Source organism: Pseudochaenichthys georgianus, chromosome 14 (genome assembly GCF_902827115.2).
Source record: "Pseudochaenichthys georgianus chromosome 14, fPseGeo1.2, whole genome shotgun sequence".
In the NCBI taxonomy this organism is placed as follows: Eukaryota; Metazoa; Chordata; class Actinopteri; order Perciformes; family Channichthyidae; genus Pseudochaenichthys; species Pseudochaenichthys georgianus.
Window position 1 is genome coordinate 14641995 of NC_047516.1, and position 13769 is coordinate 14655763.

Below are 13769 nucleotides of genomic sequence, written 5' to 3' on the forward strand. Positions count from 1 at the left end.
TTCAGTTCAAATGTATTTATTGATAATTAAACATTTCCAAGAACATAAGGACAAAATGTAATTTAAAACAAAATGATAATATCTGTGTTCATTGTCATTCATACAAGTTGAATGTGGCATCAAAAATCGTTGTTTTAGGGGAGAGGGGGGAGTTGAGCGTTGAACCAGCAACCGATCCTGAGCCAGGTTATTCAACTCTGAAATGAAGGGCTTACCTATGTGCTCTTACGCAAGGCACTTGACCCCAAAGTGGCCGCAGGGGCACATTTACAAAAACAACCCATCCTACCTAAATGTCCCACGTCCAGCTCTGGCTGTGATTGCCTGGTAGTTCAATGACAGGCTGTTATATTCAGGATGTACTGACGACATGCCTGCTTCAGATTTAGACTAAAAGATGGTTAACGTGTCCTCCGAATCTGCTGTGTGTGAGCGGTCAGTATGTCGGGAGCAGGAATGTATGAGCATAGTATCCTAAAGCAGTGATATGATCAGGGATATCAAAAGCAGGAAAAAAGGTAATCTCCTATTAAAAAAGGATGGGGGAGATCCATTTCCAAAAATCTGAAATCCTGACAAACAAAACTCCCTGAAGACAGGCAAGGTAAAAGAAGTATGGACAAAGATGTTTCTGTGTGTTTGTGTGTTTTTGGGGAGGGACAGGAGTGTGTGGTCTGAGTGTTTACCTTAGTGGGGGGACACCCCATCGTCCACAGCAGTTTCAGGCCTAACGCTGCTGTTTTTCCCATCCCACGCTACAGCTGCGTGTGGCGTACGTCCGGGGCAAGGGCTCAGTTTGGCTCCCTCCCACTCTAGCTGCAATAATCAGCAAGAGGAAGAAGGTGGCTGGAGCAGCAGCAACAACAAGGCATGCAACTAACAGTTCACATGGAGATTGGTGGAATTATGTGGAAATTTAGAGAGGCTATGTGTCACTTAAACCTAACACAGCACTACCAAGTCAGGTGGCGATAAAGAAATGAGTGTGTGGTACAATCACAAACCGTTCTACTCTAAGTCACATGACATACAGCTGCAAACAGGTGTGCATTAGTATCATTTGCACGTGTGGCCTGCTTTACATGAGTAAAATGCTATGAACCCATTTTAAATGCATCTAAATACAAGTGTGAAGTTGTGTAGTGCGGTAAGAATGCAGAGAAAGCCAGTACTCCTAGTTTCAAAATGAGGTGTGTGTTTCTGGTGAGATCAGAAGGGGGAAAGGGAAAGGGAAGCGGCCCCTTCTCACTGCTGCTCAGTAAAATCAGTGGCCTTTACTAAATCCAACACAACCCTTGTGTTTACCTGCAGCACCAACACTGTCCACTGTCAATAACCCACACGATTCACTTCAGCAACATGACAACGCATTATAGGAGTATCAAATCATTTCTAATTGTATGCAATGTCTGATCTTGGAGCGCAATTAGTTATACACTCACAAGCCACAATGGTCGAATACCAATCAGGACTGTAATCGGATAACCGTAATGGTTTCAGTCCTTTTTAACAGACTAACACAACTCAGCGGTCTTCCTTCACCACCTCTATTCACTATTCCAACTGGTTTAGAAATACAATCATTTTATCTCAAATATAAATAGTCAATATTCTTACCAATCAACCAAATGCTAGTTGGCTTTACCCCTTCCACTTAAAACAAAGTTGTATGTATTTACAAAAGTACCAAATTGTGAATTTATATGTATGAAAACTACCAAGCTGATGATATTGGAAAAAAAGTTAATAACATTAAAAGTTATAAACCAATCAGGAATTATAGAATTGATAATGCTCATATCCATCATCAGCCAATCAAAGCTTGCTGTAATTCTGGCCTTTACAAATTTAAATATGTACTGAACACAACGCCTCGTGTGTGGGTTTAACTGAGTATTACCTGAATAATGTTAAGGACTAGAAAGATATTATATTCCAATGTTTTGGTGTCAAACCCTGACAGGATACATGTATTTAACTCCTGAGGGTGTGTAGACTTCTAAAAAGCCTGGGCTAGGCCTAAACTGTGGAAAACCTATCCAAGAGAACACCCAGGTGATGTCAATCGCTGAAATTGTTACATCCAAAAAAAATTATCTTGTAGTTGTCAAAGTCAGGGTCAAACTTTGCCATCTCTTGTACCTACAAAGCTTCACAAGAATAACTGGAGTGGTTATATTTATCTTAAGTCAGGCAAACTGTGCCAATTAAAAAGGAAGGCCTGTGTTGACTGCAAATGTAATCTGTAACCTCTCAGCACACACTCCAAGCCTCAAGAAGACTTTCAATGCCAGCGGGCTAAATGCAATCACAAAATCATCAAGGGTTGCACAAGACTCTTAGTGACTTCTGAACAATCAATTTCATTTGTCAATTTAAGAGTTGTGGATATTTATGAAGATTTCCATGACCTAAAATAAAAAATTCAACATCTTTACTTGGGATTGCTTGACGAGCACTAGACCTGTACTTACTGTGAAACCAGCCTGAAACTAAAGACAAACATTCTCCATAACAATTTATCAGTGTTTTCCCTACTTGAAACTATGACTTTGCATGGCTTATGGACTGCCCCTTTTTGGTGTACATTTGTGTGTAAATTATATTAAAAGGCCTCGATTCTGTAAAAACAAAAAAGCTTCTCCAACGAGATCTACCCTGGACTCCACTCCACTTTGTCCCGTGAAACGCTTAAGCTTCTTAAACATCCAACAAGAAACCAACTGTGCCTCTATAGCATCTCACACAACCCGATCGCTTGGCAGTGTTCAAATATAAGCTGTCCCTCTGTAAGTTAACCACACAACCAATCAACTGACAGACCGACTAGAGAAACGATGGAGAAAATGCTTTAGATCCGAATTACAACCTTGCTCCCTCTCTGATTTTCCTTTTTAAACTGTCCCTTATGTAGATACACATGCACACACACACACACACACACACACACACACACACACGCACACACACACACACATCTGCAGTGTGGAAGGAGTGTATGGGAGTGGGACTATCGATAAGGGGGTTCTGGCGTGTGGTAAGGGTAATCATGGCGCTGGGGCATGGGTTGCCCGTGTGCGGCTGTCTGCTCATACGGTGTGGATGTGGAGTAGCTTCCCGCTGCAGCGTAAGCTCCCGGTGGGCCGTAGCCTCCAGACGCGTCATAGCTCCCTGGGGGGGCAGCATAACCTCCCGACGCGTCATATGTTCCCGGCGGTGGGTAGGCCCCCGGTGCCGCGTACGTTGGGGGCGCAGAGTACGTCCCTGGGGGTGCAGGGGCTGTGGTGGAGGCCTGTGTGGTGGCCGGTGGAGGTGGTGGAGGAGGAGGAGGGTTGGTGTAGGCATACTGGAGGTACTGGTACTGTTGCTGCTGCTGGTACTGCTGATACTGTTGGTACTGATGCAGTTGCTGGTAGTACTCTTCGTACGACCTGTAGTTTATAGTTAAAAAGGTGAGAAGGAAGAAGAACAAAGGAGAAAATAAAAAAGTTAGACAAAACTCCCATCATCAAATTAATAAAAGACAGAATGCATGTTTTTATGTTTTTGTAAAGGCCTTTGCACTTGGTACGATTCTACAAACCCGGTTTGTTTTTAGCTTTTTTTCCTGCCCACCATTATTGTTTTACTGCACTGAGAGCCATAATTTATATTTTCAAACTCTTCTTTAGAAAGAGAGGTAACATAGTTTGAATTGTGATACATTTGCTAAATGTTTTGCATTTAAAACAAGGCTATATAGTCCAAATTAAATAATTTATCAGCTTTAGTTTCTTCACCAGCACAAATCCACCAGCTCTATCTATACTGTATTGATAGGGAGGATGTGCACTATCCAATAATGTTGACACTTTTATTTTTTTATTACTTAACTATTGTAGTTATTGTACATGCACGTAGAAGCAGGATTATTTATGCAAATGTTTCTTCTGCCTCATTCCTTTATCAAAATGTGTTATGGGTACCTAGCTACAGGATCTGACCCTTCAGCGGTGTTGGTGGCAGCCGGGGACTCTTCAGGGGCTCCGGGGGGAGTCGGCAGCAGGGCGCGGCGCTTCTGTCGTATCTGACCGAAGGAACCAGGGACGGGGTCTGGGAGAAGGGGGGCTCGATTCCCTCTGATTGGGCTGCGGTCCCGCTCATTCTCTGCTCCCTTTCTCCCTATCTGCTGCTCTGCCAGAACCTATATTAAAAACAGAATATTCATGAAACTGTAAAGGTACAACACAAAGATATATACAGAGAAGAAGATTTTACTTTGTTCTCAAATAAATGTAAATATACCTTCTGTCCCTCCTGAAAGAACTTTGCTCTCGCTGCCTCGAAAAGCGTTGTGGGGTCTGGCCCGTTCTGTGAGTCTGCTTCTGTAACAGGGGCTACGGCAGCAGAATTGTGATTGGACATATCTTTGTACACCTGGTCCGCAACAGTTCCATATACCTGGCTGGCAAGAGCATCATAGATGACCCCATCTGCACCGTTAGCGCTGGTAATGCCCTTCAAGGCAGCGTAGGTGGGGTCAAAGGTTGTGGTGTTGTAGAATGAGTTATGGACACTTTGTTGAACCTGCAAAAAAATATGAAAACGGTCAACAATTAAAAATAAAGCATTAAAAATGTACTTAAACCTAATTTATCTAAACAAAAAACACAACAATAATGAAAAATGTCGATTGTTGATCAAGTTGAATCTATTTAAGACCTTGAGGGCAGTTTTCAGAGGTCATAAGTGTTATGTTTTTGAGAGAGGTTTCTCTGCTTGAGAATAAACGTACTTGTATTGGGAGTCCAGCTGCGGCTGCTGCAGCTGCTGCTAGAACAGCTGCTTGACTCTGGTGGTGCTCTAGTGATGGAGGCGGTCGTGGAAGAAGACCGTCCCTTCCTGCAAGGAAAAGGGAGCACAAAAGATGAGAGGACAAGAGGATATGGGATGTTTTCAGCATTTCAATGTATGCAAAACACTTGAAAACAAATGGATCTTTCATCTCTACCTGATCCACCGTGGTTATTTCCAGCCATTGCAAGCTGGTTGATCAAAGGTTGGGCTTTGGACAGTTCTACAGCCAACTGACGGCCCTTGTAATTGGTCCCGTTGAGTCCTTCAATAGCTACCAGCGCCTCCTCCTTCCTCTCCATGTGCACAAATGCATAGCCAACATTTGAGCATAATCTGGCTGTAGAGAATACACAGAGCAGGGCGGTCAGGTAGCATTAGAAAACATAACAAATTCTTCTTCTACAACATTGCTCAAGCGTTTCATGAATACAGTGTGAGAAAAAGTTTTTACAGAGTACTTGTCCATGGACAAGTGAGTTTGGCAATTTACTTGTCCGAATACATTTTTCACTTGTCCAGAATGGACAAAAATGTGGGGCCACTGGAATCTTCTTCTTCGCCATCGTATTTTACATTTTCCCACGGTTTTTACGACACCGCTAACGTAAGTGAGCGGTAAGCTTTTAATGCATCACACATAGGGTTGGGTATCGTTTGGATTTTAACGATTCCGGTTCTGCTTTTCGATTCCGGTTATTTTTGTTTCTCGATTCCGGTTCTTTGAGAGGGTAAAAATAAGTCCCATGACAAACTGGGAGAAAAATATATTTATGAAAACATTAAGTAAAATCTGTATTCCTATTTACAAATCACTTCATACTGTTTAATTTCTTTCGGTTATTGAATACAATTATATAAAAATAATCTCTGCATTGTTTAGTTAGTTCTAAGTGGTGCAGTTTGAGAATGTACAGTTGGCCCAGTCTCCTCTGATGTTACACTGCAACCTGCCTGTGAGACAGAGTCCAACCACACATGTCCAACACATAGGACATATAATAATAATAATAATAATAATGACACATTAGATGTATAGCCTAGAGGCCTAGCGCTTTTCTACAACTCAAAGACGCTTGCACGCTTACACATGTCCTGCAATCAGGGCCGCTATTATTAATAGAAGTTGTTTATTTGCATTAATTATATTTTAATCTTTTTGAGAATAGTATTTGGCAGGAAATGCAGACGTATTCACCTGTAAACGCATACTGAACGACATACAACCATTTACCTCACTGCATAAAAAAGTGTTGATAATAATAATAAACAGGAATTATATTTATATTATTATATTAGCCTACTTTGTTTCGAAGAAAGAAAAAAAAGTTAACTCCTGTCGGTTGGGGGGGGGGGGGGGGCCTCATCTCACAATGTCACTTGGGGCCCCAAGTTGGCTGCCTGCAATACACATGCTGCAGCTGCTCACTGTTTGTAAAAGTAAATAAATAGTATTTTCATTTCAATATTGTACTTTCTATACCCTGCTTCATAAACAATACTGACATCCCTGTGCTCCTCCGAGTCTGGGGGTCCGGGAATGTGAGGACAGGGCGAGGACACAGACAGGGAGGCTACTTCATAAAGGAAATGGCGGGCAATATTAACAACATAGGAGTTAAAACGCTTAATAACCTTCATTATGTGTTAGAGAAAGAACATAAGAAAGTTTGACAAAGATTAGGCTGTTAAACGGGCAGAAAGAGTGTGTGTAGAAAGAGAGAGAAAGACGCTGAGCTGCACCGCGCAACGATCAGCTGATACGGAGCATAGAGAGAGCTGCGGTCCGCGGGGCTCGGCCTCGCCTCCTGTCCTCACAACTCTTATTAATCCCGGTACCGGACAATTGTTATTTGTTCCCACCCCGCTCCGCCCCGCCCCCGTCTAACTGTACAGAAAGCGGCGAGATGCATTTCATTAGGAATCGACAAGCAGAACCGAAACTAACATTTCTAAACGAACAATGGCGGGCACGTACAATTTGCGAATGAGTTCTGTCTTTTGTAAACTGAATGTATCAATAATTTGTCAATAAATCAGGCCGAAAAGCGTCACTTGTCCGCCGGACAAGTCAATTGAAGGATCTACTTGTCCGATATTGTAAATAACACGTCCCGGACGGTGGGACGTGTACTTTTTCGCACACTGGAATACCCCTGCAGTATTAGTGATATGCACTGTAACTCACCTTTAACTTTGTCACAGTCTAGTACTCTTCCGTAGGTTGAGAACAACCCGTGCAGGTCATCTGCTGAACATGTTGCAGCGAGGTTCCCCACAAACACTTTGGTGGAGTTGGGTGGACGTGCACGTGACTCCTCGACCACCAAGGGCCGCCCCCTGTACTCTTTGCCATCAAGATTTCGTATGGCCCTGTAAGAATAAGAGAAAGTCATATGTTTGTGTCATCAGGTGATCAGCCGATGACAGTAAGAGTACTACTGCAGACATTTTACCTGTTGTTAATATTATATTACTAAGGATTTTATACTTTACTTGAAAAATGATGTATCAAATTGTTACTTAAACCAATGTCTATACTTACCGTAACAATTATTCACTTTTTTTTTTATACCCTGGACCACGCAAGAGCATTTCTAAAGTAGCATTTATTGACTTATATCTAGTAGTGGTAATGAAAAGTTAAATACCTGTCTGCTGCCCCCTCTCCCTTCAGGGTAACAAAGGCATACTGTCTGAGCAAAGAGCAGGTGTTGATCTCTCCAAACGGAGAAAAAAGCTTGGTCAGCTCGTCGTGAGTTGCATCTAAAGGAAGGTTCCCCACAAACAACTTCACATTGTCACCGCTCATCTCTGTATCAACCAGGCATCTGTAAGAAACAAAATAATAACACAACAACAGGCTTTGGTTAAATGTGATACTTAGGGTAGCAGTAATTGTTCAGGCTTAGTAGAGGTGAAAGAAGTACTCATATCTTGTACCTAAGTAAAAGTAGTAATACCACAGTATGGGAATACTCTGTCTCTAGTAAAAGTTCTGCATTAGAAAGGTTACTCAAAAGTCAAAGTACAAAAGTATTAGCATCATAGCAACATACACAAAGTATCAACAGTGAAAGTAATCATTATGCAGATTGGCCCATTCAAGACAATTATATAGTACGTTTTGATTAAAATTACTGATGCAATAATAATTAAATCAACATTTGCAAAGTAACTTAAGATACAACATAAATGTTGTGGAGTAAAAGTATATGATTAACCTCTAAATTGTAGTGGGGTAGAAGTTCAAAGTAGCAAATCATGTAAATACTCAAGTAAAGTACTATAATTGAATACAAGTAGTCTACTGTGTAAATGCATTTACTTTACACCACTAAGGCTTAGTGAATCTCAACAGCAGTATTGCATTTTGATCATAGTTAAGTTAATTATGGCAGTGATACTGCCAAATTCGGCTAGCTCTGATTTACTGTGGTGCAATCTGGTAAATAGCTAATTGACGTTAGCTTACCGGTTAATATTAACAAACGTTAGGCTAATAAAGCTGCGGTGAAATCTCCTCCAATTAGGTTAAAATATTTCGGTATAGTTGTTCTGTTCGATAACACAGCTTATGTTACAATAAATACCCATAATTGGTTTTATTGTAAGATGTAAGCTTCTGTACAAGACCAACAGTTTGCTAAGAACTACGGACACGGCCATTTTGTGAAAAGCAAACATTGGCGATGTAGTTACGCTAAGCTAGCTAATGCTAACGTAGTGATTCTATCATAGTGATTGAAACCGATTGTCTAAGCTAGAGCTTAATCATCGGTCTGATCCATCGTAAAGTCTTTTAAATACCATTAATCATTGTGCGTCTTACATTTTACATTTTCATAATTATGCTAGCATAGCATTAAAAACAGAATTCTTACCCAACGCGGCGCTGGAGCTCTAACCGATATTTTATACGTCACTTCCGGCTCCGGTTTCTTTAGGTGCGCTTGCAGCCATTAGGGCGCAGTTTCATCAGGTTTGCGCAAGATGGAGATGAAGCCTTAGCCTAGAAGTAAAACTACTTATTTAAGACTATAATACCATTAACTCAAGTACTGTACTTAAGTAAAATATTAAATAGGTTACAGTTCATTGGGTACAATCGTAATGATAAATGTGGAGGAACTGCTGTGGAGAGAGCAGCACTTCATCACACAATGCCCAACTTTTGAACCTATACGGAAACAATTCTTCTCAAAACTCAATCATAAGCATCCTCAAATATTTAAAAATGAAAATGAAAAAATAAAAATACTTCTCGGGGAATATAAAGAGAGCTGCATTGTTGCAGGACAGTTTGTCTCTGCCTGCCACAGTTTGAGGGAATCGGAATGAGCAGATACACCAGGTCTTACATCGTATCTTATCATATTCTATTTTGTATTATGAATTAAATTAATCTGTATTCCTTGTCAAAACAAAATAAATGTTCTTAGCAGTTTGTTTATAACTGTTTATTTGTGTGTATTTTTGTATAGATGTTGCATAGAGCTTTGGCAATACTGTATATGGTCATGCTAATAAAGCTATTGAATTGAATTGAAATTGATAAAGGGATCCCAAAAGAGGAATTCACAAGTCAACTAACATAAAGCCAAATCTTTAAGTAACTGCAACCTTGATTCAAAGGCTTGATTTGTCATATAGGGTCATCCTAACCCTAACCCTAACCCTAACACACAATAGGCTACCTAAACAAATAGGCAAACAAATGTAATTCAATTGTGTTTAATACATAATTATACCCTATGCAAAGTTATTCAACCACAGTCAAACTCTATCCAATATTGTAATGAAGCTTAACATTTTGCATAATGATTATCTTTACTTTAAATATAATTTAATGGTAATATAGTGTGTTATTTTACTTAATTAACATTGAGAATGCATGACTTGTTTTTCTACAATATGATATTTGCTACTTGTACTAAGTTATTTTTACAAATGATTATTAGTAGGTTTTCACCTTAATGAAACTCCTGCTAGTCTATAAATACTTCCTTGTGCCTAAGTCTATAATACAGTCTATAATACAGCCTCGTGCACGTGAGTGTAGCTGTGGCCCATTCATGCATGGTCACATGTTGTTGACCATGTTTCCAGGTGTGATCAGGTGGGAGGGGAGGAGGAGCCGGAGAGAGACATCTCCGCATCTGAGAAGAACACACGTCATGACAGGCCAAAGTGGAAGAGATGTTTTCACCGTAGTGAAGTCAATGGAATGGAAGAATAAAACCAGCATGCCAACATAAATTGGATCCGGAGCGAATGAGAATAACGATCGGGGAAACGAGGTAAAAAAAAACCGAGCTTGGCGATATTAAAATTACACTCTAGAAGCCACACACAAGTTGTGCAATTATAGGTGAAGCCGGAAGACTGTTTGTAAATCACAGTTTTGAGAGGAAATCTGCCGTTTCACAGGAATGTGTGCTGCGGATCTAGACAGATGTTAACATGTAGGCTGCATGGGGTGAGACTTGAATAGTGAAACAAAACGCAAATGATAGACTACCTCCTGAGGTATTCTCTTCAACCAACAATATCCCTGCTACTCTAAAAACAAATGTTTAAAGATATTGTATGTTACGTCGTCATTGGCATTTGTGTGTGTATATTTTAAAAGTTTGTTTCATGTAGCTCCCTGTTTTATTTAAGCTCTGTCTAAACTGCCGAACTTCACCAAGTCTGGACTTGCTGTCCAAATCCAGGCAGATTTATTACGTGTGTGTGTGTGTGTGTGTGTGTGTGTGTGTGTGTGTGTGTGTGTGTGTGTGTGTGTGTGTGTGTGTGTGTGTGTGTGTGTGTGTGTGTGTGTGTGTGTGTGTGTGTGTGTGTGTGTGTGTGTGTGTGAAGGCATACCACCCATCTTCCCATTGTGAATGTGAGCCACAGGGAGAGATAATATAACCACCATGCATACACGTGTGGGTGCATATTCCCACATTCAGGACAATTAATACCCATGGGTGTTCTTTTTTTGTGTGTGTTTAGATGGCACAAGAAGAACCGCTGTATGATTTCCCGGAGCCTGCTCAACATTCGGAGGGCAAGTTATTGGCCCTTCAAAGAGGAAGGGCCTCTTTGAAAAGCATCAGTGTTCTGGACCGGCTCCTTCTCACAGTTCCTGTGTGGTTTCAGCTGTCCATCAACCCTGCTACCGCTTTGCACATACTGCAGAGGGAGCCCCCTGGGGTCAGTGCTACATGCACTTAAAACCACAGAAATACACCATGTGCCCACATACACACTCACCATTTGCATGCACTTGTGTTTTCCTGCAGACCTTCCTGGTGCGCACGTCTCGAACTTCCCAAAGAAACGTGCTGTGCGTCCGCCTGACGGATGATAGTGTGCCATCCTTCGTCCAGCAGTTTGGCATCAGGCAGCAAGACTCCAGTAATAGTAGGTCACCCCAACCACAAAGCCGTCAAGACTGGGGCCCTTCTTTGGAACACAATTTAGTAGTTCACCTGTATGCTAAAATGTCAAGAATGTTTCGGGTTGAATAAGCTAGTTGTCATGTATCGTTTTATTATTGCATGAAATAAGATACTACTTTGCTCTGGTTAAAGAAGGACTTATGTATTTACACATGTTCACAGTTACAAAAGTGAAAATGGAGAATTTAAATTGTTGTATTTAACTAGGCCTAGCCTCCTGCAAGTCGCAGGAATTCAGGAACTCAATAATACATTGAAAATATGATAAATCAAATTGAAAGGCTTCAAGTTGGATCCTTTAACACAGTTTTTCTTCATTGTTATGCAGTATTTACACATGGCTACATTCAAATAATGTTCTGCCCCTCTAAAAATCCCCTTAAATGTTCCTCTCAGCTCTGTCTCTGGAGACTTCAGGCATCAGCTTTCCAGATCTCCCAAGACTCGTTTCCTTCTACTGTGTCAGCAGGTAACATTTTGTCTTCCTCGTTCTCTTTTTCCTTGTATTCCTCATTTCATCTGTGCGTTGGTCTCTGTCAATATTTATTGTCCTGCAACAATGTTTAATAAATATGATGTACTATCTGTGTATCAGAGATGTATTACGCTTTCCTCTGGAGCTTCCAGAAGCAATTGCAAAAGCATCATCCCACAAAGAGCTGGAGTCCATCTCCCATATGGGAATAGGTTGGTGAACACAACTACTTGTTTCCTTTCAGCATTTCTTGCAATATCAGAATCAAATACACATACTGCACACAATATTATAATTTCCTCAAAGCAGCTGGGTAACAAACATGAACTAAAGCATTAATAAACATACCATTTGTCCTTTTGTCCGGACAAATGAGCACACTGAGTGTCGGGAATATATATATATATATATATGTTTAAGTATATGCGCAAAGCAATTAAACCAAAAAACTATAATGACAATAAATATATATTATTTTATAGAATTCTGGAACTCCCACCTAAATGTCAGAGGGCCACGAGAGGCCCCTAAGCCCCAGAAGAAGGTGAAAGAGGACCCTGGGACCCCTGTCCCTCCTGCTGCGGCCCCTCAGACAGCCTCTGCAGCTCAGCCTGATGCAGCTCTCCAGCCCGACTCAGACAAGACCAACACTAAACCAGACAGCGCCAGCAAACAATCAGTATCCAATCCCACGCTGTTCCATGAGTTCTGTCCAATCACGACTCGCAGCCCCGTAGAGCTGGACTACGGCTCTGGCCAGGGCGCTCTCTGTTTCGTCAACCCCCTTTTCCTGCAGTCCCAGAATGCTTTGTGTAGACGGCGCATGTTGAAACGCAGCCTCAAAATTCGGATTTCCACAGAGTCGTCGACCCTGCTGTCGCCCCCGCTCGCCCGTCCACCTCCACCACCTCTAATGCCCAAAACCAAACGAAAATGTAAAGCCCAGAAACACACACAAGGTATGGCAGATCCCAATGGATCACTTTTACAAGAGAAACCGAGTCAGGATGCCCCTCAGCAGGGCCAAACACAGGTGGAACCAGACCAAAGTGAAGATGGAGTCACAGCTCAACTACCAATGGTGATAGAGAATCTTCCAGAAGACTCAGACTACATGCAGCCGTCTCCAATGATCAATTTCTCTCATTCTCCATCACTATCACCCTACCTCTCCCCATCCAATCCAATGGTGCCTCCACTTCCCCGAAAAGCATCTTCGTCCTTCTCGCTTTATGAATATCCCGGGGCTTCTCCCTCCCTCTCACCTTATCAATTCCCATCTCTTTCTCCCAAGGCTCCCTTCTCAATCTCTCCCTATGACTCACCCAGCGCTTCACCCTCTCTTTCACCTTACCAGTCCCCATCTCTTTCCCCTAAAGTCTCTCCCTCAAACTCCTTCCCTCAGCTGGCGGAGGCCTATCATATACCTGCTACTATTTTAAGACTTCATCAGCAAAAACTAGAGAGAAAAGCAGAGGAGGGGGAGGCAGGTGAAAATGTGGATGAAGATGAGACAAATCAGGAACAGCACAAAAAGATGGACGAGGGAAAGGGTCTGGTTTTACAGATGAAAGCGGCTTCTCTAAATGACACAGACAGTTGCAGTTCCTCCACCAGTCTCGAGGGGGCAGCAGAGACTCCACCTCACTTACCCCCCAAACAGGAAAATGGAACAAGCCTCTAGCAAACAAATATTTTAGACTTTTAACGATTATATAACATAAGCACCACGTAAAATTAAATGTTTTTGAGTGAATAAGACTTGATGACCCCTGTAGTTATACATGTTTTAACTGGAAGTTATGTATACATAATTGTGCTCTAACATTTTCTAAAGCATACCAATTTGTTTGACTGATTTCCTACTCCAAAGGAAGCCATTTATTTCCTGATATCACTATTTTCTGAAGAGATTTCAGACATGACGCTTTATTCCAGACCTTGCGTTAGGTAATTCATAAACATTAAATGAATTTGATCTGTTTGCATCAACGGTTTCTTTTTTTTAAAGG

General features: G+C 41.5%; 2 protein-coding genes across 2 annotated transcripts; one reads left to right on the forward strand and one right to left on the reverse strand.

Moving 5' to 3' along the window:
- rbm14a (RNA binding motif protein 14a) lies at positions 1-8932 on the reverse strand. The gene is given in 11 exon segments (XM_071205350.1): positions 1-3431; positions 3966-4183; positions 4285-4566; positions 4775-4881; positions 4991-5173; positions 7022-7206; positions 7485-7664; positions 8718-8752; positions 8755-8796; positions 8799-8839; positions 8926-8932. Coding segments are annotated over 11 exon segments (1701 nt in total). The 3' UTR covers positions 1-3010.
- A 1070-nt stretch (positions 8933-10002) lies between these two features.
- LOC117458472 (ras and Rab interactor 2-like) lies at positions 10003-13766 on the forward strand. Its single transcript, XM_034098971.2, has 6 exons — positions 10003-10133; positions 10834-11034; positions 11124-11244; positions 11679-11751; positions 11878-11969; positions 12240-13766. Exons 2-6 carry the CDS (start codon positions 10834-10836, stop codon positions 13439-13441), a joined length of 1689 nt encoding a protein of 562 aa, XP_033954862.1. The 5' UTR covers positions 10003-10133; the 3' UTR covers positions 13442-13766.
- Positions 13767-13769: the final 3 nt, after the last annotated feature.

Coding starts and splice junctions, on each gene's coding strand:
- LOC117458472 (XM_034098971.2), top strand. CDS start 10,834: ATGGCACAAGAAGAACCGCTGTATGATTTCCCGGAGCCTGCTCAACAT. Junction 11,245..11,678: donor GCAGCAAGACTCCAGTAATA/GTAGGTCACCCC, acceptor TGTTCCTCTCAG/CTCTGTCTCTGGAGACTTCA. Junction 11,752..11,877: donor TCCTTCTACTGTGTCAGCAG/GTAACATTTTGT, acceptor TCTGTGTATCAG/AGATGTATTACGCTTTCCTC.